Source organism: Triturus cristatus, chromosome 2_1 (assembly GCF_964204655.1).
Source record: "Triturus cristatus chromosome 2_1, aTriCri1.1, whole genome shotgun sequence".
Taxonomy (NCBI): domain Eukaryota; kingdom Metazoa; phylum Chordata; class Amphibia; order Caudata; family Salamandridae; genus Triturus; species Triturus cristatus.
The window spans coordinates 495,364,974-495,392,134 of NC_140581.1; the positions used below are offsets into that span (position 1 = coordinate 495,364,974).

Below are 27,161 nucleotides of genomic sequence, written 5' to 3' on the forward strand. Positions count from 1 at the left end.
ACAGAAAGTTGGTTGATATTGAAAAGAAAGATGTAATTTGGTGTGCACTGTATGACATTTGGATATTTTTAGACTCTGCCTGGCCACAGCATGGCTGGATACCGAACCACCTACCGGACAGCAGTGGCTGGGGAGCTCATTAGCCATATATCGATCCGAAATAGCTGTCTATGAACGTAGGGGTAATAAGGCTAGGAAAAAGGGCAGGGAAATCTGGGCCCCAATCAAACAGTGGGTAGAAGGGTTTCAGGCAGAGTAAGAATATTATAATCGCAGATACACTGACTGCTCTACCTACCGGACCAGTTCTAGTAGTATGGGTTATACCACTTCTATTTTTACCCATTTTTACCAAATGAAATGTGACTTTGGCCCTCTTTTTTCTTTACGAATGACGTAGGTATTTGTTTGTCCACATGTGGACATATAATGGACAGAGAGATATAGAGCCGCTAGTTAAATATGCACTTTAGGGACCTGCATTGATTTATCGTAGCGCCCGAACAAGTGTCACCTTACGGGGATATATTTTAAAATGCCCCCCCTGCAAATGGACACAGAGATATTGAGCTGCTGGTTAAATAGCACGCTAGGGACCTGCATTTATTTATCGTATTGCCCGAATAAGTGTCACCTAATAGGTTGTGGGATTCATTTTATAATGGCCCCCTCGTAAATAGGAAAAGTAGGGGCAACAAACAGCACTTGCCATTAGCCATATGCCAAAATAAAATCCGCCTGGTAATATGTGCTCTCTACCTTTTTCATAGACCCTAATTATAAAAGGGAATTTTGGAGGACGACACATCAGAAAGTCTGTTTTGGGGAACTAGCTAACAAGGCCCCGTGTGAAAGGAACTTACAGTTAAAATATATACTGCGGTGCAGAAGAAGCAGGTAAATTTGGGAGTATGTCGCTGCTCATTGGACATACTAAATTAATTCCCATTTTAGGTTTGCGGGCCTCTGATTTACTCTATGTGTGTCTTTCAGATTCCGCTCATGTTCTGGTGCGGAATGTTACATGTCCACCTGCCAGATCCAATAATACGAATATATTTGTACTGACCGAACTAGGGAACATTAAGGTGAGGTTTAAATATTTTATCCTACCTTGACTATAATTTGAGTACCCAACATGTGTAGACTACAGTTATTGTACCGTTATGTATCTATGGATATAGTCTAGTGCTTTCTGGATACAACAGAGGATACAACGCCCCAACAGTCTCTTGGAAATCTTTTGCCCAGTATATCTGGAGCGACTCTCCTCGCCTACATGAGGTGAGATTTTTAGTAAAAAATTAATGTGAATGTGTGGGAGTAAAAGGTTGCAAGTTTAGTTGGTATATGAGCGCATAAATGAGTTCAAGTAAGAATCATGCACAAATAGTTTGTTACGGTATGAATGGTGAGAAGATTGCCATTTATAACTAGAGATAATTTCTGGTGACTTTTATGTACTGATGGTTATGCCTAAAGCTGACCCAAATCTCATTCTGATATTGTGTCATTACTAGGGTTTCTGCATATTATGTCTTAGAATAAGGGTCACATTGGATTACTCGAAAGCCCTAGATATAACCATGGGAAGGGCTACAAACCGATTTGGGATTTTTAGAATGTACAATCCTTTACCAATATGTTAGTTTAGAGGTTGTATTTTAGGACCGACTGATAGACATTTGTGTTTCATCACACAGATGTTTTTAACTCATCAAAATTCAAGTTTTATGTCAAAGAGAGTCAGAACCTTCGTCTTGATAAAGATGGTGGTATAATACATCCATCGAAATGCGTCGACGCCTAGTAAAGCACACAATCTGTGAAAGGGGCTGGGGCCAATGAGTATTCGATAAATCTAAAAATACCAGGTTCCACGCCGTTGCCATTGTTGTAACACGGATGTGTACCATGTAAATGACATATTGTGTTTGCCTGTGTAATGTATTCCCTTTTTTAACTTGTTTACAGTTATTTAGTTAGTATTTTGTGATAACAGATCGGGCTAATGTTTACACTGTTGACTAGTAATGCTATATAAATTGTGTCAAACATTTTTTCGTCTTTTTAATCATACTGTGTTTTTATGAATTTTTAATCAATAAATCGATTTATACTTTTGTATAATCCTATGTGTTCCGATTATCTTTTGGCGATATATGGCTTAATCTTCTGAAGTGTGGACGAGATTGAATTGGTGGTAAAAAAATCAGGTTGAATGAAATGTGCAGAATGGTTGATGATTAGATAATACAATCTGGTTCAAAGGATACTGTTTCCTCGTCACTGTATAATGCCCTATTCCTTTGGTCTTAACCCCTTCGGTGCTCATGACGGAACGGTTCCGTCATGAGCCACGGTTGAGCTGTGCTCATGACGGAACCGTTCCGTCATGACCACGCCCGCGCAAGATTCCGTCAGCACAGCGGCGGAATTTGCGCAGCATGGAAGGGGTTAAGGGGCTCCAATTTGTTTTGATAACTTCATGAATTATAGGTCAGCAGCTGGATAGCATGGAAATTAAAAAACAGGATGACATTTCTTTAGATATGTCAACATCCATTTATAGTATAATGCTAGTATTTACAGTGCATGTATTGTTATGTAATACTTGCCAGCTTAAATAGCTAAAACATGACAGACATCAAAGTATGAGTGCGCGTCTATCAGTAAAATAAATATGGAAATGTACAGTTTGACAACTTCAATTATATGGCAAACTGAGTACCAATCACTTGGGTAATAATAATGATACGTGCTATTTACAGGACTTAGTAAGAGAGCATCGACATGGAGTGCTAAATTAAAAGGAACTTATCATTAAAAACCTGGTTTCTTCAGCACAGAGGTCCTGTATGTTAATAGAGGCTCAGTTTACATTTCATAAATAACAAACTGGTACTTAGCAGGGGTCTCACTGACATCCAAACTGAGTGTTATTGGCCTAGATTAAACCAAGGCCTGCGAATAGGATTTTCGTTAAAGGCTCAACGGTGCAAATCCCGCTGAGTACTGGGTGCAATACAGTAAAGGACTACACCACCTATCTCACGTTTAATCTATGCGTTTGGAAGAGTACAGTCAGACACACTCGCTATTCCAACTCCAGTGTCTGGACATGCATCACAATTAGCTTCTGGCTGCAGGCTCCAGCTTCTTAGAGCCTACTGCCCTTCAAGGTCATCGGCAAACATGAGCCCCTGCTTTCCCTACTGAAACACAGCGCTTATAGGAATCTCAAGCACAAACGCACCCTTTTCCCCAAGAAAGTAATATTTTCAGAGTTGCTTAAAACACACAGCACATTCAGAAAACACAAAATTAACTGGCAAGCCGATTCAATGCGTTTTAGGTAGAGGACTATGCATAAGACAACTTAAATGTACACTTTATACACAATTATATGTTCTAATTCTATCCTCACAAGCAACTCATTGTCCTCCATGAGGCAGGAGGATTCTCCAAGTATAGAATGGGATTCCCAGATATGTTTCTATGAAGGTCGCCACACCATGAAGAATGAACAAGTAAACATAAGTTTTACAGATAGTGTCACACTTTAATAAAGGTATTGCAGGATATTGTTATTTATTAATTATGAAAGGCAGTACACTAACTACAGCTCTCTAAAATGCACAGTTGAGTAGGCGTGATAGCAAGCGACTCACTGTCACACCATTTACCATGCATGTAGGCAAGAAAATGGAATAACCAAGCTTTGGCCCCCACGCCTTCTGGAACTACCTAAACCCTTCCCAAAGACGCAGTCTCCTGCTACACCTTCAACATACCTCTTTCTCTGAATCACAAGCACAACTTTATCTCAGGTCTCTTTCCTGTGCCACTCACAGAGACTGAAGCATGAACAAAGAAGGTGTTCACCAATTAAGTTAAGAACTGATGGGGGCAAGGTCAAAGGGCAAAGCATAATTTTGATAGGTAGCGCATTCGCCCACTACACAAGAATCTGGGGAGAAAGGGTGTGAAGGAAGCCGGATGTGTGCCGAGAGCAGCTGCGAGCCCTGTACTGGGAGCGAGGATAACCTTACCAGGATTAAAGTCCCGTAGCTGGGAGTGTTGAAACTACGCGGTAGCCAGCCCTGTCGTTGGGAGATCGATGGGTAAGTCAACGGCCACCATCTAAGAAAGTTAGGGGAGGCCGTGTGGGCAAGCAGGGATGTGGAATTCCTATTGTCCGACGCCCGGGGTATATTGTTTGGGGTCAAGGGCAACAAGTTTTCATGTGTATTTTGTCCTTGGGACAAGTAGGCCCGACCCCCTACAGCACAAACCCTTTGGCTGCCAGTTTACAGTACCATATTATGGATAAAGGAAGGGCATTGTCTGCAGTTAAGGTAATATGTGTGTCCTGTTAACACTGTTCAAACCTCTATTTATGGTTCAATAATGCAAAGCCTTTATTATTAGGATGAGCACTAAAAGTAAATGTTGTAAGCTCGGCCTGCACTACTGACGGTGTTTCCAGTATAAACGTGTACACACGTTTTAAAAGTTTAGTAATATGAGGCTATGTGTAATGCTCCCAGAATGCTCTCTGATCATATGCAAATATTTGCAGAAGCTTGAAAGCAACAGTGATGATTCTTTGCTTTCAAAATAAAATGTTCACAAAAAAATGCAAGTAGGAAAACACATTTTGCTAAACTACTGTAAGATTTTGGGTACCATATCTTTGCAGCATCATTTAGTAACATGTTGTTGTATGCTTGTATTTCCCAAAAATATTCATAATGGAAAATCAGTGTACTCAGTTAAAATACGATTGTGGGAAACAAAAATAAACAAGCATTGGCAAAGACAGTAGGTCTGAAGTTTGCAGACAGGCTTTTGGTTTTGTCAATGTGTGACTAGTTTTGGCATGGTTTTTATAAAACCTTATCGGTGTGGGACCTGCAGGGCCCTCACCATTCTAACAAGCATTGGCAAAAGCAAAAATTGGTTTTGGTCTCAAAAAGCACACATTGCCACAGCAGTTCCAAGAACTGAACAAAACTACTTTGTGTGCCAATATGCTCCTTGTAAAAGAGCAGAATATTGTCACTCACAGTGTAGCCAGCTGATAGACCGAGAGAAGGAGAGAGAGCGAGAGAGACAATTTTATTAAACACAAAAGGTCATGGTTAACGCCAGGCTTAAATAGAGGCCCATTTATTAAAGAAAGTCTCAAAAGTGCATCCATGGTATATATCCTTGCATTAAGTGCATATATACAGTTTCCGTGAATTCACAAGAATTTAGAGAAGTAGGCCAAGAAATAGTACTACCAGAAAATATTTGTGAACTGCATTTTAGCAGGAGCAAATGTGCATGTGTAGTTTGCTCATGTGAAAATCTGAATGTTTCAAGTTCACTTTCAATCCACCCAGTTTTTTCCCAAACCCGGAAGAAGTTTTACGTCTGCCACTGTCGGGAGTACATTTCCAACTTTTTTCAGTATGGGAAAAGATTAGAAAGGAGTTGGTAGAAAAAACTTAAAACATGCAAGTTAGTAGGTTTGCACAGACTCAAAAGGGCATTCCAATCCTTGAACTATTGCTTACCACTATCTTCAGCCCTTGTATATAGACCTGCAGAAAAGTAGCAACATAAGGGAATTGCTAGTATCCAAACCCTACTATGGTACGAGCCCTGGCATAATTAGAGAGGCTTTATCAGAACTCTTACATAATGAGATTGCTGCCTTAATTTGTCGCTGCATTACATGGCACAAAAGGGACAAGTGGATTTTGTTACAGGATAAGTAGGTATATGAAGCAACCTGCCCCATGGACAAGTAGATATTTTATTAAATTCCACACCCCTGGTAAGTGACGCCATCATAGATAGCCCAGCTTTTGAGCAGGGGGGGGAGGGGGGGGATGGGGGGACTGCGTCCACCCGGTAAAATAAGTGGGGGGGACGCCTTCCACCCGCGTGGTACCCCTACTCGTGCCCCAATAGAGAGATGAGGTGCAGTGTTGGAGAGTGGTAGTGAGGGAAATCACGGGGGGGGGGTGCCAATAAAAACTGTCACACCAGGTGAAACCTGTGCTACTGGCCCAGGCTGGGAGTGTTAGCAGCCCCCCTCTCGCTCCATGACAGGCTCTAGGGCGGTGCGATCGGTGCCACCACACCGGGCACTGACTTGGGGTGGGGGCATTACTTTTGCAAGTATATTCTCATTTTGAAAGCACCTGTGTTAGACCTGTCAGCCCTTTGGGTGGTCCCTCCTCATCATTATTTATTTTGTCCCACTTTTGCCTCAAACCCTGTTAGTATTTTTCCTTTTTGGGATCCACCAGACTTTTTAGTGTTGATGCAGGGTCAGGGAGCCATTTTCCCTACCCCTGGAAATTCTGTCTGAGGGCCTGAAACACAAAATGGTGGCCACCCATTGTCACCTGAGACATAGCTGGAACCTACTAGTACCTTCCGGAACATTCTAGAACCCTGTGACAGTGTGAGGCAGGTTTAGAATGTTGGGAAGCCAGCTCAGAGTTGGCAGTTGGAGTAGGCAGTTGGCACCTGACTGGAGAGGAGAGAGGACAGAGAAACAGAAGGAGGAAGGAGTAAGGCAGCAGGGGTGGAAACTTGTGCCTGGAGTGGGGTCCAGAAACCCACCCTTGATACTAGTCCCTACTGACCAAGCCCAGCCTAAAGCCCTGTGTGGGATAAAGACCAGAAAATCATCTTAAGGACCTGAACAGCCGGAACAGGCCTTAAAGGAGAAGAACAGCAAGTTCCTGACCTGTTTGGTGGAATCCTCCTGGAGACCCAACGTCGAGAAGCCTGGAGACCTGGAGCCCGAGGTGGAGAAGCGGCGCTGACAGAAGGCAGACGTCGTACCCGGAGCCTCTAGGGGTCGAGTGAGGGCGCCGACGGAGTTCGTGGGGAGACACCGGAGGTCGAGTAGAGGCCACCTGAGGTCGAGGTGAGGCGTCGATGGGGGAGTGAAGTCCGCCCTCCGGAGTCGCCGGAAGCTGAAGTAAAGCGCGCAGGAGGTCGGGAGTGGAGATCGCACTCCGGAGTCGCCGGAACCCGAAGTGGAGCCGACGGAGGACGGGAGTGGAGGTCGCACTCCGGAGTCGCCCGGAAGCGGGGGAACCGTGACCCTGTGACGCCGGAACACGACATCGAGCCGAGGCCGCCCAGCGACATCAATCCGGAGCCGCCTCACGGCATCGACCCGGCATCAGGTAAAGCAGATCGACGCAACATCGAACCGAGGCCGGCCAGCGACATCGAATCGGAACCGCCCGACGGCATCGACACGGCGTCAAGTGGAACAGATCGACGCGACATCGAACCGGAGCCGCCCAGCGACGTCGACCCGGCGCCGAGCGGAGCCGATCTTCGTGAAAAGGGCAGTAAGTGGTAGAAAGGGCATCTGAGGCCCTGTGGAGCCCTAAAAGACCAGTCTTGGGGCTAGAGGGGTGTTAGGACCAACCTGAGAGTGCTAGGGGGTGAACTGAGACTGGTGCAGGGACCTGTGTGAGGGACTGTGTAGTTGGAAGAATCAGAACCTTAGGTTTCCCTCATTCTACCTCAGCTTAGGCCCCAGCCTTGACCACTCTAGGTGGGACATCCCCAGGCCACCCCAGTGACCATAAGCTGTACTTGGGCATGGTAAAATCAATCTACCTCATAAATGTGATCTGATTTGCAATTGTTTGATGGCTTATATTATTTATTGAAGGTGTTTTATTTATTGTCTGACCGTATTTATTCCTGCCTTGTATTTATTGTCTGACAGTATTTATTTGCCCTATGTATTTATCGCACCTCTATTTATTCCTTGTGTATTTATGACCTAATCCTATTTATTGCACCTGCAAAGTGTTATTAATTAATTGACCTGCTATTTCTGAAGAAAATCCTTTTGTATTGTATTTGTGTCATAACCCTGCAATTAAGAGAAAAACTAAGATAAACACAAAGTGATTCTTTCATAAATTTTTACGGTGTAGAGTCGTTTTTGGAACGGATGAACGCATGGTTATTGTGAGGGTGTGACGTACGCTTAACACGGTGCCTGACCCCCGACCGCTCGAGCCAAGCTACCCCTTGTGTTGGGAAGAACCGGGTGACTGCTAACCCGATTGCCCGGAGTTTTCTAACATAATTGGTGTTCAGCGGTGGGATAGAGCTGTGCTTGCGTCAACTCGACAATAACTGTGGGTAGTCCATAGGCCTACACCGGGAGTTTTCTCAAAGCGGACTTCCTAATTCTGAGTTTTGTTTTTTCCAAATTTACTCTGGTGGTGGGAGGAGGTATTACAAAAGGTACCCCCCTGCATAGCTTCTGTAAACACCTGTCTTCTATTCTGAGTGGGCAAAATGGAGTTTGTGTTGGAAGATTTGGAAACTTACACTGTGGCCCAACTCAGAGAGTTTTGTCAGCGAGAGGGGGTGTATTGTCCCCCAGGTGCAAAGAAGGCTGAACTCCAGACCAGCTTGAGGGCTTGGGGGGAGGCACGACGGGAAAGTAAGGCTGAGCAGGAGGACAGGGATGGAGATCCTGTTAGCGAGGGGGCTGGGTTGTACCAACCTGAGGTGGGGAACCTGTTAGCGGGGCCCAGAACACTTTCCAGGAAGGGCAGCACTGTCTCTAGCGGTGGCTTATCTGAAGCAGAGTTAACGGACCGGAGGGAGAAAAGACAGCTCACATGGGAGTTGGCAAAGCTGGAGAAAGAGAAGGAGGGACAGAGGATGGCTCACGAGTTGAGGCTGAGGGAAATAGATCTCCAGATCCTACAAGTCGGGGCACAAACTGTTCCTAATGGTGGCAGCAAAGACAAAGAAATCACCAGGGAACCCAAACCCTATCTGCCAAAAGACATAGTAGCTAGCTATAGTGCAGGGGATGATATTGCCAAGTGGCTAGCGGCCTATGAGGTCTCTTTAAGGGCCCATGGGGTGCCAGAGAAGTACTGGGGAGGGGGATTGTACAAATACATGCCTCCAGCTGGTAGGGATGCATTATTGGCCCTAGAGCAGGATGAGCAGACCCACTACCCCACCATGAAAGTGGCGCTCGTAAGAAAGTTTGGACTAACACCCGAGAAGTACAGACAGAAGTTCCGGGGTAGCCACAAACTGGGCACACAGAATTGGGTGGATTTCCTGGACTATGCAAAGAAGGCATTAGAGGGTTGGATTCAGGGCAGTGAGGTGAGGGACTACGAGGGGTTGTTTGATTTAATGTTGAAGGAACACCTGCTCGAAAAATGTTTCCCTGAACTGCGTCAACACCTGGTGGATAGCAAGCTGACCAAACCCTGGAAGCTTGCTGAGGAGGCAGACATTTGGGCTAGTACACGGGTGTCCACAAGGGGGACTGGAGGGGACTCTCAAAAGACCGGACAGGGCGCCCCCCAGAAGAAAGAGGGAGGGGAAAAGAAAACGGAGTTCTCTAAAGGCCCCCAAAATAGTTCCCAAGGGAAGGGAACAGGATTCACCCCTAGGGCTAACCCACCCAGAAACCCTAATCCTGGCCAGAGTCAGCAGCCAAGGGTTGTTCATTGCTACGAGTGCGGTGGTGTCGGACACTATAAGGGAGATGTGAAGTGCCCGAAAAGACCACCCCCTCCCATTGGAGGAAAGGCCCCCGGAGTAGCTAGTGTAGTGCTCGGGGAGGAGATGCCCTTAACTAAGGGAAGGGAGTGGGCGGGTGTCACTTTAGTGTCCCTGGGAGAACGGGAGATGGTTCCTAAGATCCAGGTGCCCGCAAATACCATAAAGTATGGGCAGTGGGTCACCATCAACGGCCAAAGAGGGGAGGCTCTGAGAGACACAGGAGCCAGTATGACTATGGTACGTAGCCAACTGGTGTCTCCAGAGCAGGTAATTCCCGATGTACTCCACCCAGCCGCGATGGCTGACGGCAGAACCGGCCACTATCCGGTGGCCGAGGTTCCCTTTGAATGGGAGGGGGTTGCAGGTTCACTTCGAGTTGCCGTAAGCCCTGCCGTGCCGGTCGATTGTCTACTGGGGAATGACATGGAGCACAATGCTTGGAAGGAGGTGGAATACCGGACTCATGCTGAGATGCTGGGTACACCTGACTGGGCCTGTGTTAGCACAGGGTCCGCGACTACCCGGAGAGGGAGTCTGTTTCGACTGGAGCCTGGAACAAAGGCACAGCCGGCTGCCGACCAAGGGAAGAACCGAGGACAGGAGGAGCCTGCCTCGGCATCCGCACCCCGTGTGACGGATAGGCCACCGGAGGTGGTGGACCAGGAGTCCGCGGTGGGGGATGTTACCGAACTGGAGAACCTACCCATCCCGGCCGAGTGGCACGTGGAGGGAGGGCCGACCAGGGAGGAATTCTGCAAGGGCCAGAGGGAGTGCCCTACCCTTGAGGGACTGAGGCGACAGGCCGAAGCCCAGGCAGCAGGGAACGTTGAGGGGAACTACAACCTTTACTGGGAGGATGGCCTCCTCTACAGTGAACCCAAGGCACCCCTACATGGATCGTCACGAGCCTTAGTAGTCCCTCAACGTTACCGAGCCTTCCTACTGGAATTGGCTCACGAGATCCCCTTGGCAGGACACCTGGGGCAAGACAAGACCTTCGCCCGTCTTGTCCCACACTTTTATTGGCCTCAAATGAAAGTGTCGTCCGACACCTACTGCCGGACATGTGTGTCTTGCCAAGCCAGTGGGAAAACAGGGGTGAAGCTGAAAGCTCCCCTGGAACCACTTCCTGTCGTTAGCACCCCCTTTGAAAGGGTGGGCATCGACATTGTGGGTCCATTAGATCCGCCTACTACAGCTGGTCACAGGTTTATCCTGGTTCTGGTGGATCATGCCACACGGTACCCAGAGGCTATACCTCTAAGGACCATTACAGCACCTGTTGTGGCTAGGGCCCTGATGGGAATCTTTACCCGAGTGGGTTTTCCCAAGGAAGTTGTGTCCGACAGGGGGACCAACTTCATGTCAGCATACATGCGGGCCATGTGGAAGGAGTGTGGAGTGACCTACCGGTTCACAACTCCTTACCACCCCCAGACCAATGGTCTGGTGGAGAGGTTTAACAAAACCTTGAAAGGCATGATCAGAAGTCTGCCTGAAAGCCTGCGGAGGAAATGGGACGTCCTCCTACCCTGTCTATTGTTTTCCTACAGGGAAGTGCCACAGAAGGGAGTGGGCTTCAGCCCCTTCGAGCTTTTGTATGGGCACCCTGTGCGTGGACCTCTCAGCCTGGTGAGAGACGGATGGGAAAGAACTCCCAGAAAGCTTCCCCAGGACGTGGTGAGCTACATGCTGGCCTTCCGAAGCCAAATGGCTAAGTTGTGGAAGCAAGCTTCTGACAACTTGGAGGCCAGCCAAGCAGTAATGAAGGCGTGGTATGACCACAACGCTCACCCGGTGGAATTGGAGCCTGGCCAGAAGGTGTGGGTGATCGAACCAGGAGAGCTTAGCGCCCTCCAGGATCGCTGGTCAGGACCCTTTGAGGTATTGGAGAAGAAGGGTAAGGCTACCTACTTGGTGGATCTTAAGACCCCTCGTCAGCCCCTACGGGTGCTGCATGCCAACCGCCTCAAACCCCACCACGAGAGGCCCGAAGTCATTTTGATGATGGTGACTGACGGAGCAGAGGACGTGGAAAGCGAGCCTCTCCCCGATTTATTTGCGTCTCAAGAGAAGGATGGGTCGGTGGAGGGAGTGATTCTCTCCCCATCTCTAACTCCTGAACAGCAGGACGACTGCCGCCAGGTCCTGGGACAGTACTCTTCGTTGTTCTCCCTTGTTCCGGGTAGGACTCACCTGTGCGTCCATGATGTGGACACAGGAGACAGCCCACCTGTGAAGTCCAAGATCTACCGGATGTCAGACCAGGTGAAGGCCAGCATTCACAGTGAAGTCACTAAGATGCTGGAGCTAGGAGTGATCGAACCTTCCAGCAGCCCCTGGTCCAGTCCGGTGGTGCTAGTACCAAAAGCCGCACCACCGGGTGCCCAACCGGAACTGAGGTTCTGTGTGGACTACCGGGGACTGAACTCAGTAACCAAGACTGATGCTCATCCGATCCCAAGGGCGGATGAATTGATTGACCGGCTGGGAGCTGCCCAATATCTAAGTACCTTTGACCTTACTTCTGGGTACTGGCAGATCTCGCTGACTGACGGAGCTAGGGAAAGGTCAGCCTTCTCCACGCCCAAAGGCCACTACCAGTTCTGTGTGATGCCCTTTGGGCTCAAGAACGCACCTGCCACGTTTCAGCGTCTGGTGAACCAGATCCTCACTGGAATGGAGAGTTTCTCTGCTGCTTATCTGGATGACATAGCCGTCTTCAGTAACAGCTGGGAGGATCACTTGCGTCACCTGCAAGCTGTTCTCCAGGCCCTGAGACAAGCTGGTTTAACGATCAAGGCCAGCAAGTGCCAGATCGGGCAGGGGTCGGTAGTGTACCTTGGACACTTGGTGGGTAGGGGAGCGGTGCAACCCCTCCAGGCGAAAATCGAGGCAATCATGGCCTGGGAACCCCCCAAGACTCAGACTGAGGTCCGAGCTTTTCTGGGCCTCACCGGATATTACCGCCGCTTCGTGAAGGGATACGGGACCATTGTGGCCCCCCTCACGGAGCTTACGTCCAAGAAACAACCTCGACGGGTAGTCTGGACGGAGGCTTGTCAGCAGGCCTTTGTGAAACTGAAGCAAGCCATGTGCGAGGCCCCGGTCCTACGGGCCCCAGACTTTTCCAAGGAGTTCACTGTCCAGACGGATGCATCGGAACATGGCATTGGGGCAGTGTTATCGCAACTCAATGAAGAGGGTCTGGATCAACCCGTGGTCTTCCTATCCCGGAGACTACTTCCCAGGGAACAGAAGTGGAGTGCAATAGAGCGTGAAGCCTTTGCAGTGGTATGGGCTCTGAAGAAGCTGCGGCCATACCTGTTTGGCACGCACTTCCTAGTTCAGACCGACCACAGACCCCTTTGTTGGCTGATGCAGATGAAGGGGGAGAATCCCAAGTTGCTAAGGTGGTCTATCTCCCTACAGGGAATGGACTTTCAGGTGGAACATCGGCCTGGAGTGGACCACGCCAATGCAGACGGTCTCTCAAGGTATTTCCGCCTTAGTGATGAGAACTCCCAAGGGGTTGGGTAGCTCTCCCCACTTTCAGCTGGGGGGACGCGTGTTAGACCTGTCAGCCCTTTGGGTGGTCCCTCCTCATCATTATTTATTTTGTCCCACTTTTGCCTCAAACCCTGTTAGTATTTTTCCTTTTTGGGAACCACCAGACTTTTTAGTGTTGATGCAGGGTCAGGGAGCCATTTTCCCTACCCCTGGAACTTCTGTCTGAGGGCCTGAAACACAAAATGGTGGCCACCCATTGTCACCTGAGACATAGCTGGAACCTACTAGTACCTTCCGGAACATTCTAGAACCCTGTGACAGTGTGAGGCAGGTTTAGAATGTTGGGAAGCCAGCTCAGAGTTGGCAGTTGGAGTAGGCAGTTGGCACCTGACTGGAGAGGAGAGAGGACAGAGAAACAGAAGGAGGAAGGAGTAAGGCAGCAGGGGTGGAAACTTGTGCCTGGAGTGGGGTCCAGAAACCCACCCTTGATACTAGTCCCTACTGACCAAGCCCAGCCTAAAGCCCTGTGTGGGATAAAGGCCAGAAAATCATCTTACGGACCTGAACAGCCGGAACAGGCCTTAAAGGAGAAGAACAGCAAGTTCCTGACCTGTTTGGTGGAATCCTCCTGGAGACCCAACGTCGAGAAGCCTGGAGACCTGGAGCCCGAGGTGGAGAAGCGGCGCTGACAGAAGGCAGACGTCGTACCCGGAGCCGCTAGAGGTCGAGTGAGGGCGCCGACGGAGGTCGTGGGGAGACACCGGAGGTCGAGTAGAGGCGTCGACAGGGGAGTGAAGTCCGCCCTCCGGAGTCGCCGGAAGCTGAAGTAAAGCGCGCAGGAGGTCGGGAGTGGAGATCGCACTCCGGAGTCGCCGGAACCCGAAGTGGAGCCGGCGGAGGACGGGAGTGGAGGTCGTACTCCGGAGTCGCCCGGAAGCGGGGGAACCGTGACCCTGTGACGCCGGAACACGACATCGAGCCGAGGCTGCCCAGCGACATCAATCCGGAGCCGCCTCACGGCATCGACCCGGCGTCAGGTAAAGCAGATCGACGCAACATCGAACCGAGGCCGGCCAGCGACATCGAATCGGAACCGCCCGACGGCATCGACACGGCGTCAAGTGGAACAGATCGACGCGACATCGAACCAGAGCCGCCCAGCGACGTCGACCCGGCGCCGAGCGGAGCCGATCTTCGTGAAAAGGGCAGTAAGTGGTAGAAAGGGCATCTGAGGCCCTGTGGAGCCCTAAAAGACCAGTCTTGGGGCTAGAGGGGTGTTAGGACCAACCTGAGAGTGCTAGGGGGTGAACTGAGACTGGTGCAGGGACCTGTGTGAGGGACTGTGTAGTTGGAAGAATCAGAACCTTAGGTTTCCCTCATTCTACCTCAGCTTAGGCCCCAGCCTTGACCACTCTAGGTGGGACATCCCCAGGCCACCCCAGTGACCATAAGCTGTACTTGGGCATGGTAAAATCAATCTACCTCATAAATGTGATCTGATTTGCAATTGTTTGATGGCTTATATTATTTATTGAAGGTGTTTTATTTATTGTCTGACCGTATTTATTCCTGCCTTGTATTTATTGTCTGACAGTATTTATTTGCCCTATGTATTTATCGCACCTCTATTTATTCCTTGTGTATTTATGACCTAATCCTATTTATTGCACCTGCAAAGTGTTATTAATTAATTGACCTGCTATTTCTGAAGAAAATCCTTTTGTATTGTATTTGTGTCATAACCCTGCAACTAAGAGAAAAACTAAGATAAACACAAAGTGATTCTTTCATAAATTTTTACGGTGTAGAGTCGTTTTTGGAACGGATGAACGCATGGTTATTGTGAGGGTGTGACGTACGCTTAACACGGTGCCTGACCCCCGACCGCTCGAGCCAAGCTACCCCTTGTGTTGGGAAGAACCGGGTGACTGCTAACCCGATTGCCCGGAGTTTTCTAACAACCTGCTACTGTGTTCCTGGCCACCAGCAATTTTCTGGCACGAATTAAAATGTCAAATTAACTCCTGTGATTAATTGTCTTCCTGGAAAGAGACCAGATGTTTGTCTAGTGGAAGTTTTGACTCATCCTAAGGTAGCGCAGAGGGTTAAATTGCCTGCTGCTAAGAACGTGTACCATGCAGATAACAAAGTGTATTTAAAGTGAATATGTCAGTGGGTTACTGCTTCTTTAAGAGAGCTCCTTTTGTTACTTGTCGTTTATAAGTCAAAATCCTAATATAGAACATTGAGCCATTAACTGTCAAAGAGCTGCATGCAAACTGCAAGGTATATATTAGAGCTCTATGTTTTTTTGCCCACTTTCATTATTCTAATCTTGCCAAAAGGGTTCATTTGTGTAGAAAACAATTATTATTATTAAAGAGAACCTCTAAAAATGATGTTACGCTTTAAAATCTGAATTCATGCTTTTCCAGAATAAGGACTTTTAAACTCTATTGCCTACCAGTATCACTGACATGTCACTCCTGCACTACACCTTGTAGTCCTGTCTGATGTAACATTTCCTATACACTGATTACACACATATGATTGACTCTTTGCAATGTGTGTGTGGTGTAAAGCGCTCTGACACCTCACACTAGAATGAGTGGAGCTAAATTACTAAATGAATCTGAGAAACAGTGGTTATGGAGACTTGAGGGGGAACTGTTAATGGGTGCTGGCGAGGGAATCCGCGGCAGATGTGGTCATGGGGTGGGGGAGGCTGGGTCGCCAACAGACATTGTCGCACAGGGCGCAACCAGCGTTAAAGCCGGAACACCCCCCGAAGTTCGGGTTTAGTTGCGCCCCTGGTGGTGGGTACTCTAGCCCGAAAGCTGGTACTGGTGCAGCTTTCCAGACGGTCCTAAATGTTTTGTGAATTCTATGCAACGGGGTAAAACTGCAATCAAACGACCGAGTGTTCACAAGCATCTCTTTAACCACAGTATACTCGTTACAAATTTGATGCGGATTGTTGATGACGTTCCTTCAACAGGCATGCGAATTCCAACGAGCTGCATAAAGTTATAGGATACAGTCAGCGCTTAAAATGGGCAGGTACTGTCCAGTACGGAGTACCTTTGATTCTTTAAATTGAAAGGGAAAGGAGTTGCACTTCTCAGTACTTCTGCAATACATTCATTGGAAAACAACAGGCACTTCTCAGGAGCAAACAGATACTCTGATTAGTAAGTACCTGCTACTATATTTGCATTTAAAACACAGGATACAGTGCAAACGCGCCTGGCGACCGAGTGCATAAGGCGCCTCGGTTTAGTATCGCATTTGCCATTTTGCAGTTGACACACAGAGTAGTGGACACAGATTCGTCACTAGGTCAGTCCCGACAACTTTGAGCCTTCGCTACTCCTGAGCAAATATTACAAAAATTGTGAGCATGGTCCTGTCCAACAAGTGCACACATCGTGCAGAGTTCCGTAGCATACAAAACTGAAAAGGTGAAGTCACAGAAGGAGTTGCGGGGTTATCCGTCGATGCTTTCACCGTTGCAAATGGTTTACAAACGTTTCTTCAAACTTTGCAGTGTGAAAGGTCAGGGCTTAACAACGCGACTAACACGTCACTGTCCAATTGTTACCTCCATGGGGCCACCTCCAACAGCTGTCCTTGACCTCCGTGTTGCCCCTCCCGCACCCCAGCAGCGCCCGCCGGCTGCCGCACGCCCACCGTGCAGCCGCCATTCTGCCCCCCTGGGCGGACTAACTCAGTAGTGTTTTCAGGGGGGTGGAATGAAACACGCGAGTGCACGGACTAACTGCGCGCCTGTGATCCGTTTTTTGTATTTGATAACTACGCCCGCTATACTGTTCCAAACACAAGCCGTGCATCTACTTTAAACGTGTCTTTAAAGTTCCCACGTGAATTTCGGAAAAGTAGACTGCACCTCCGTTGTCACGTGGGCACTTAGTACATTCCAAGATGGCGGCCTCCATGATGCGGCGGTGCTGGCTGTCAAGCCGGGGTGCTTTTGCTGCATTAGCAGCCCCTCATCCTCTGTGTGCAGGTAATGGAGTTAGGTTCACCACAAATAGCCACTGTGCCTACCGGGTGATCAAAAACGATCTCTGCGCGACTTTTGTCCTTTGCATTGGAGACCGATGAAATGATCCCTTGCCCAGCGCCCTTGTCCTGCTGAGCTGCTTAATTGAGAAAAGAGCGTGTCTCTGTTTGCTTTAGTTTGTAATTGCTGAAAAAGAGTGCTCACGTTGTTTTATTTATGTTTTATTTAGCTCTGACATTTCCCAACACCTTTTGAGTGCAGTTTCAGTTGTGTGTAATTTATTTGTATAGGCTATGTGCCACGCTTATTAATGTGTCTATTGTGTCATTCACATTCTTCTGCCCTCTATAGCATAGAGCAACGGACAATCCACTTCAGCCGACTTCACCGTGAGTGGCAGCCTTCTGCTGTTTAATAAGGAGCAAGCACACTCACACAATGTAGTTCCTTTCTGTTTCAGGGACTTCTGTTGCAATGTGTACTCTTTGATACAAATAACACTTTTTAAAAAAAATGTAATGTTGGTGAGGGCTGTGCAGCTCTCCCAACAATTTTTGTTTTTTAAACCAAGGCAAAACAAACATTGACAAAGCGGCAGGCGAGGCCACACTGGTATTGATAGTGCTTGTTTGTTTATCTGGGGACTCTTGTATTTTTACCCACCCATAGTCTAGAGTACAAACTTGTTTTTCTTTTGTATACATGTTTTGCAGATCTGTGGATTCTCTGCTTCCACTTTATAACATTGCACACCTATGCTTATTTGTGTGCCATTCTTTGTGGCACTGCTTTAAATCCGTTCGTTCATATTGCTCATGGTGCTGTGTGTATACTTGCCTATTCTTGTAACCCCTCTCACCAAATGAGGCGGCAACTGTTAAATTGTATTTTAATTTTTAATAAATCTTGTTCAGATTCAGGAAAGCATTCATTTAGTATTGTGTGGCATCGTATGTTTCAGAATTTGTAATGATATTTCAACAACCCAGTCAAGTCAAAGAAAGCTTTATTCGCTTGCTATATCAGACAATCATAAAAGCACACAAGAAAGCATTAAAAACATATCAACGAGTATATAAGTTAAATATTATCCTGCATATGTACACACAATCTCTGGTATGTTACAAAGTTAAAAGAAACAGTATTACATTAAAAAAATTAAGAAAAATATCAGGCAGTACATGAGTTAAAAAGTATCCTACAAATGTACACATGATCTATAGTATGTTACAAAGTTTAAGAAACAGTATTAAATTGAGACCTTCGTCCGATTAGAATCGATTAAATAAGCATACTTTTCCTTTGACTCAGAACTTCCTTCAGAAAGATTACAATTCTAAAAACACTATGCTCGTTATCTAAGTGTTGTAGTGCAACCAATTTTAAAACTGGTACTAAATACAATTTCCTTACATGGGTATAGAATCTATAAAAGAAAACCACATGTATCGTAGATTGGCTGGAATTATTGTCACAGGGGCAAGGTCGAAGGTTAAGAGTCCAGTCATTCATTGTGGGTAAAGTGACTAGTCTATGAAATATCCCCAACCTAAATCTGGTTAATAAAAACCTATCATATACTCCAGGTACTAAAGTCAAATAAGGTTGAAGGCTAAAAGTGGATAAAATCAACTGGTGGTGCAGGACTGTTGGTTTCAGTATCTCGGAGGACATTCTAATAGAGTCCAGCAACAAGAGGCCCTCCTTTTTGTAATTCTTTTCTTGTTATTGTCCCAGTAGTTCTAGGGTTATTAAAACAGTCTACACTGCCAAGATCTTGTAAGAAGTTGCGGACGTACCTTATCCATGGGATCTTTAAGACCCCTTCTAGTTTCAAAATATCTAGTAAAATATCTCTGTTTAATTTTGCCTGATCTTTAGTCCCGAGCCTGTGCCATAAAAGCACAGGCTCAAGCTTTATTAAATCAGAGATGAAGGGAAGTCCCAGCTCCCCGTGACATATACATGATGATGTACTGTTAGGAACAGATAAAATGTACCGGAGAAAATGATTTTCAATACGTTGAATAGGCAGCAAGTCAGTAAACCCCCAGACCCCTGCGTCATACACTGCTAAAGAGACACACTTTGCCTTATAGAATTTTTTTATTCAACTTTCAACTTTATTTCGGCCACTCGGGCCATAAAAGAATATTGTAAAATAAGCATACAAAATAAAATACATATTGCACACCACTTGTTAAAATACATCAGTTAAAAATTACAGCATTGCAATAGGAAAAACTGTTCATTCACCGTGTTTAGATTTTATACACCGATTACGATTTATCCACATAGATGTTAAAAATTTCGCAACTGCAAACACTGTGGGTGCAGATAGATCAGTTTTTAAAATTCTATAGGCTGGTGTATACTGCCTAAAGCCCAGATTTTTTAAGAGTGGAAGGATCCAATATCTCCTTGATCTATGATAAGCTCGACAAAAGAAAATTATGTGCAAGTCAGACTCAGATGGATGGCCACATGCTGGGCATTGTGGTGTTGAATTTGATTGCGACCAAGTGGCAGTATGAGCTCCTAGAGGCAAAGTGCCATAGCGCCATTGTAGGTAAAGTTTCGTAGTTAGCGTTGATTCAATATTATCTAGGACTGATTCCCGGTAATATGTGTCTTTAAATTCCAGAAAATGCGCAGTTAAACACCCCGCACTAGCCTTCGTAGATGAAACACGTAAATTGTGCTCATAGTAGGCCTGAGAAATGGATTTGCGGGAGATCATTCGACATGCATTAGCTGGGTCAGACCACAGATCGGGTCTTCCTATTAACTCACAGGAATGTTTGACGTAGAGAAGCCATGGTACTTGGTCAGCTCTTATGAGGCGCAGAATCTCTTGTAACTCCATTCTATAGTTCTCAAGCTCTGGGGAACACCATAATTTACGCCAGAACATTAAGGGTTTAAGACCAAGTTCCACCGTTATTGGTCTTAAGCCCATATCCAATCTTAAGGGTAGTAATGGTGTACTTGGTGGTAGGGCTGTCATCTGCCTCAAGAAGTTATTCTCAATAATCTGTAGATTCTGTTTGGGTATATGTCCCCAGATTTCACCCCCATATAATCCAGCCGCCCTAGCCTGAGCTTTATAAATATGCAGGCGTGGGCCTAGTGGTTTATAATTCAGCCCGCTCAAGATCCTAGAGATGGCCCCCGTCATCTGGGTTAACTTCAGAGTTACTTTTGTCAAGTGTGAATCCCATTTCATTGATTGATTAAAAATGAATCCCAGGTATTCAAAGGTGTATACCCTCTCAAGACTAGAAGCCCCTATCCGCGGGCTTGGTCGGGTTGCGGCGGGCGGGTTGAAGATCATATATTTAGTTTTTGTGGTATTGATCTCCAAGCCGTGCGACTTGCAAAAGTCAACAAATCCATCGAGGACCCTTTGTATGCCCATAGGAGATTTGGAGAGCAGCAGGGTATCATCTGCAAACATAATTGCTGGTACCCTGCTGCCCGCCAACCTGGGGGCATCAATATTACTTATCTCATTTAAATGATTAAAAACCCCGTTGACAAAGAGGCAGAAGAGGGTGGGTGCAAGCACGCAACCCTGTCTAACCCCCCTGTCAACGGGGAAGGGTTCCGAAATGGTACCTCCTCTGCCACACCTTACCCTTGCAAAGTTATTCGGGATGTAATTTTTTCAAAATTTTAAGCAGGTCAACCGGGGCCCCTAAAGCTGAGAGGACTGCCCATAATTTGTCCCTAGGGACTAAATCAAATGCCGCTCGCAGGTCGACGAATATGGTGTATAGACTGCCCCCCTCGATTGTTACTGACTTCCAGTAGAGAAGGTTTAAACGGAAAATTTGATCCACCGTTGAAACCCCCCTCCTGAAGCCTGCTTGGAAGGGGCTCAGAATATTGCAGTCTGCAATCCAGACCTGAAGTCGGTCCAGAATCAGTCTACCAAAGATTTTTTGTGGGACGTCTATGAGGCTAATAGGTCTGTAGTTGGCTGGGAGCAGAGGAGAGCCCTTTTTATAAATAGGGACAATGTCTGCGCCCAGCCAAGTAGCAGGAACCTCCATGCCACGTAAAATGCAATTGAACAGTAGGACTAGATAGGGAGTCCAGACATCCGGCTCCTGCTTAAAGAGGTCACCCGGAAGACCGTCCAAGCCAGGAGCCTTACCTGATGCCAGACCAGCTATAGCCACTCTAACCTCCTTAGCTGTAAACAAAGGCGTTACTATGGAATCTTCAACCAGAAGAAGATGAGAAGCGACCGGTTCCCCGTCCGGTAGCTGATATAGCGAATGGAAATGGTCGGACCATGACTTTGGTGAGATGTTCGGCTCCAATGCAGGAGCCAATTCCATTGAACCAGTATTCACTGTTCGCCAGAATAAGCGTGAGTCGCCCCTGGCCAAAGATGTAGAGAGGGTTTCCCATCTTTGGTGTTCCCATTCTTTTTTTGCATTACAAGTTAAGGTCTTATATGCCGCTCTCTTGGCTCTAATTACCTCATTTCCCATTCCCGATTTAATAGAATTTAATAGGCTTAATTTGGCATTGCGGCAGGTCTTATTGTACCAGGATGGTCCAGCAACGCAGCTATTTACCCTCTTTGGTATACGAGTGAGGATTGCGGATACTGTCTCAGAGAGATCTCTGTGGCACTGTCCTAGATGTTCATATTCACTCTGGGTTGTATCACATACCTTAAGTGCGTAAACCTTTTCGAGAATGGGGACAACCCTCACATAGAGCATTGGTATCTTCTCTGGGTTAGAGATAAATCTCTCCCACTTTACTCTACGTCTATTTTGTGTGAGTCCAAGGCCAGCCTCCAGGGACTCCCTCTGTCTCAGTTTAGGGACTAGGCCAGGGTGTGCAAATTCCAGTTCCAGCGCATTGTGGTCACTATCTTCCCTGGGCAATACCCGGAAATCAATAATACATGACCATAATGCTAGGGGGACCAGTATGTAATCCAGTCTTGACTCTCTGCCTTTACTATTAAAAGTGTTGCTAGCTGGTTTATCCGAGGTAGCCCTACCATTGCATGCCCGTAAGCCATATTTCATGGTTAGAGTGGTAATTTGTGTGGCAAGAGGGGTCCAAGCTCTAGGCGCCGATGCTTGCAAAGGGGGTATGGACCATTCCATATCCTCTTCCGCGGCTAGATCTACCAATAAGCCCGGGAGGGGCTCGTAGCGGGAGTTAAGGTCTCCGCCTATCAGGAAAGAGATACCCTGCGGGATGTTATCTAAAACTACTGCCAACTCCTCTATCGTATGTGAGGTCTGCGAGAACTTAGTTGGTCTGGAATATACGTTAATCAGCAGGAGACTACCTGCGTTCGGCCATTCAAGCTGGACCACAAGGATGTCGGCCGAGTTTTGTGGTTGAACAACAGCCCTACATCCCAAATCAGTGGATATCCAAGTAGCCAAACCTCCTGAGGGACGTCCTATACCAGCCCATTTTGCCGATGCAGAAAATGTAGCAAAACCCACATGAGAGAGATGTTCTCTCGCCCAAGTTTCTTGGAAGAAGCAGATGTCTTGAGCCTTAATATATGCGCTCCATTCCGGACAGTTAACTTTATTTGCCAGACCCGCCACATTCCAAGATAGGATTTTAAGGTAGGGGCGAATAGGTCTTTCTGATACTATGGTTGGGGAGGGGACCTCCCTCATAACCTGCACTAAGGGTGAGGCTTCCTGCATACTCGCCACAAGGAGTGCAGATTCCTCATATGAGCTAATCGTTGGGAGGGGGATGCCAAAATCTTTCTCTGTGACTTGTTGTACTCCAGTATTTGGAATCTTTTCAGGTAAAACAAATGACCTGGTCTGTGGGTTGGTAAAGCCATTAAACCCAAAGTATACCTCCTCCTCTATCTTTATTGGTCAGTCCACCATGTCGAGACTACTAAATCTATTATAAATAGGAAAGCAGTCGAGACGTGATGGCCTATAATGGTGGGTTGGTCTTTGTGCTCTAGGGACCTGATTTCTTGCCCTTCTAGACACTGATTCCCAACAATCCTCTCCTGGTTCGTAATTAGCAGTAGGATAGAAAAAAGACAAAGGAAGGGGGTGAATCTGTGACCCTTGTACCTCATGAGGCCAGTTGCAAATGTGCGAGACAGTGGAAGGATCTCTAAAATTGATCAGAGCACAGTCTCCCTGGATTGACTTCCTAGTATTTCCTATCCAGGGGATTTGCCTCACAGTCAACACCTCACTATATATTCCTTCTGGTAGCGGCCTGTTTGTTGAAAGCCAGTAAATTACCTTGTTCTTAAGGGCCCCCGGTGATTCTCTAGTAGAAGAATTTAGTTTGGGGATCCCAGCTAGGATTACGGTATATGGTATTGCTTCTGGCGGTAAATCAATAGTTCTATAATTTGGGTCATAACCGTTGGTGGTCGCAAGAGATGTGACCGTCTTCGGTTGTTTGATTGAACCATTAGCCTTTGTCATAGGAATATCGGTCGAGGGCACTGCAGAGGTGATGGTGGGCTCCTGCAGTTGCTTGGGTTGTGAGGTCAGACAACCCACTTCCCCTGCAATCTCAGGGGTGAGAGTGTTAGTGGAAACTAGTGGGTTATTACGTGGAATGTGGTTGTGTACATTGGAACCCTCCAGTACACGAGTCAGATCCTTCTGTTGGTGTACTAAGGCTTTTTCTATCTTCACTAGACAGCTTAGAATAGGGTTAAGTAAATCCCTCAAAAGTGTAGCAATATTTGAGAGTGTAAGGCCCTCCTCTCCTGGAACAACAGTTATATTTTGTTTATCTTTAAGCTGGGTACTAGAGGGTAAAAACCCTTGTTTTTGAAATCTGTTCGTGACTTTTTTAGCCGTATTGGTTACATTATTGTCACGAAGGGAAGAGGGTTTAGTAAATTTGGTTTTGCCCCCTCTTGTACTTTGTGCCCCTCCCTTTATTTTTGGGATAGCTCCTTCCCTAGCATGTGTAGTGATAGAATCATGTTGAACTAAAGGAGTTGGGGTTAACTCTTTATCAGGCAGATTGGGTTCGATAGTGGTGGCTATTGTAGATAAGGTAGGTAATGGGAGTGGTAATGAGCTGAACTCAGTGTGGGTGGAGGAGTCATGTTCGGATAAAGAATTCTTTGAGTTAACAAGTACCGAGTGCTCGGTTATATTACACACTGTTGCATTTACCCCCTCCTCTTCCATTATTATGCCACTAACTGGAAGCACAGGAGAGGTAACGTTGCAGAGGGCCCAACGAAGATCTTCTAGCCCATTCTAGCTCTTGAGAAATGCGCCTTTCCAGTACAGTAATTTCATCTATAAGAAGGGACCCTGCTTTAACAAAATATGTATCCAATGTACCTGTGGGGGCCCCCAAAGTCGACAATGTTTTACTCCTAGTTGCCCTTGGAGACGTCCTTAACTAGGCGAATACACAAGACGTGCAGGTTGAGTTATGGGCTGGGAGTTAGTCCTCTTCCTTTCTCGTCCGTCCTCGAACGGCCCCGGGCTTCGACCCGCACGCGTCCCGCCCACACGCGTTAGCGGAACTTTATTAATATAGGGGAAGAAAGCAGGAATAGGGGAGGAGTCGGGAAGAGTGCCAGGTGCAGCTGATGTGCAACGCGCACAGCACCCTGGTCCTCGCAGTCCCAAATGCGTGATTGTCCGGTTTCAAATGATGAACTTCCCCCTTTGGCAGAGCACAACACACAGCGTAGCGTCCTTCAGAGCGTGAGGGCCGGTAAAAAAGAGAAGCCCAAGTGTTCAGCGACAAAGTCTAAGCCTTCGAGCGGCTCCCGCGAAGCGGGGGCCGCGAGGCTTGATAAGGTCTGTGGGGGTGGAGTCAGGAAGAGGGCCAGGTGCAGCTGATGTGCAATGCGCACAGCACCCTGGTCCTCCCAGTCCCAAATGCGTGATTGTCCGGTTTCAAATGATGATCTTCCCCCTTTGGCAGAGCACAACACACAGCGTAGCGTCCTTCAGAGCGTGAGGGCCGGTAAAAAAGAGAAGCCCAAGTGTTCAGCGACCATAGAATTTAATAAGCTTCTCAGGTGACCTTTTTCCCAGTTTCCTGGCAAAGTTAGTAAGGGAAGATGTTGTTCTTAGGAGTACCAATTTTTTCGCTGCTACAGTTTGTGCCCAAGTATCATTATGAGCAAAACGTTTTCCCAAATATGAGAACCTCTTGGTTACCCTAATCTTCTGTCCTGCCACAAACATATCTTTAGATTTCTTGACACCAGGGCCACATCGCATAATAAAGGTCTTAAAGGAGTTTACTCTTAATCCAAGATCTTTCATAAAATGGGAGCAACTGTCCAGCACCCTCTGAAGACCTACTTGTGTGCGGGACATCAGCACCGCATCATCTGCGTAAAGAATGGCTGGAATTTGACGTCCTGCTACCTGAGGAAAGTCATTATTATCCGTCGGGTTGGCCTCCTCCAGGCTGTTGGTATAGAGATTAAAAAGGAACAGAGACAGGACGCAACCGTGCCTGACTCCGCTCCTAATCGGGAATGCAGTCGAATGCTCGCCCCTCAGTCCATAGCGGACACACGCCTTGGCGTCACAGTAAAAACACTTAAGAAAATCGATAATCTGAACGTCAACCCCCATGACTTTTAAAATAGACCAGAGTTTGTTGTGGACGACACAGTCAAAAGCGGCTGTGAGATCCACAAACACTAAAAATAAGTTCCCCTTCTTTGCCCTTGTGTACTTCCCCACGAAGATAGACAGATTTAAACCCTGTTCCACTGTTCCCAATCCTGCTCGGAATCCGTATTGCAGGTCGGATAGGACAGAGTTCTCCTCTGCCCAGTCCTGGATGCATTCTAAGATAATCCTACCTATAACTTTAGTTACTGCGTCCAGCAAGGAGATTGGCTGGTAACAACCAGGGTCCTGTCTGTCCCCCTTTTTAAAGATAGGGACAATAGTAGATTCTACCTAAGTCGATGGGAAAGTGGTGCTTCAGCTCGCGGTAAGTACCTGGACCAGAATGGGCCCCCACAAGGAAATGTTTGATTTGAACAGATCTATGGGGACCCCATCCGATCCAGAAGCCTTACCACCCTTGCTTAAGGATAGGGCCCGCTCCACCTCGTCCAGGGTAAATAACAAGTCAGAGAGTTACAATCCTCTTGAGCAAAAATTAGTTTTTCTGGCCTTTATTGCTTTATATTCCACTCTAGCACTCCTCACGTCATCTAAGTTTCTAGGAGTTTTATGTAACTCCTTTTATAAAAGGGAGTATGCCAGGGTACACCTGGATTCAAACCATCAATTTGAGTGTCTGCTGCTGCTAGTATGTTTTAGGAGGGATTCTTTTATTGCATTGGATATCACCTGGAATGAGGCCATGATATTATCTGGGGAAGCTGATTCATTCAAACAAGTCCCAATGGCAGATCTACATTTGTCCACCACTGTCTTTATTGTTGCTACCTGGTCCACCATGGCCCAGCGCAGGGAATACCCATTCAATCTCCCGATCGCTATGTTTTCTAACAGCTGGTCATTTTTATCAAATCTAACTGCTCTACTAGAGGGTAATATCCCTGACAAACACAGTGGAAAGTGATCGCTGAGAGAATTATCTGAGACAGTAAACCAGTGCAACCTATGCACATAATTACAAGATGTTAAAATGTAATCTATCGTCGTGTGAAATCCCCTACCATTAAATGTCCAAGGCATGGGGGTGGGTGGTTGACCTAATTCATTTACAAAGCCCAAATTAAGGCTGAAAATTAATTCATTAAGTTGCTCTCCCAACACGGAATGCCGAAAGTGGGATGAGCATGCCTCATCTTCATTCAGAACACCACATAAGTTATCAGCATTGGTGCATAGTGCACAGTTAAACCCCCCTGCCAGAATTAACACTAAGTCTTTTGCCTTATTTTTACACGCAGATTTCAACGATTTGATCATATCTTTTACTAAATTTCCCACTTTATCAGATGGGATATTAATGTAAAAGTTGGTCACGATTATACAGTGTTTTGTGTCCAAATACAGAATGACCATTTGGTAGTAAGGATCACTAACAAACATCGTTA

General features: G+C 46.8%; 2 protein-coding genes across 2 annotated transcripts in view; one reads left to right on the plus strand and one right to left on the minus strand.

The window, feature by feature from the left end:
* PTCD2 (pentatricopeptide repeat domain 2) overlaps positions 1-16,867 on the minus strand; it is a 280,197-nt gene extending 263,330 nt beyond the window's left edge. The window contains exon 1 of the mRNA XM_085632353.1: positions 16,691-16,867. Coding sequence (XP_085488479.1) covers positions 16,691-16,793 — 103 coding nt within the window. The 5' untranslated portion in view covers positions 16,794-16,867. The remainder of the gene's footprint in view (positions 1-16,690) is intronic.
* Positions 16,868-16,959: 92 nt separating this feature from the next.
* The window catches only part of MRPS27 (mitochondrial ribosomal protein S27), a 419,683-nt gene continuing 409,481 nt past the window's right edge, over positions 16,960-27,161 (plus strand). The window contains exon 1 of the mRNA XM_085632352.1: positions 16,960-17,116. Coding sequence (XP_085488478.1) covers positions 17,032-17,116 — 85 coding nt within the window. The 5' untranslated portion in view covers positions 16,960-17,031. The remainder of the gene's footprint in view (positions 17,117-27,161) is intronic.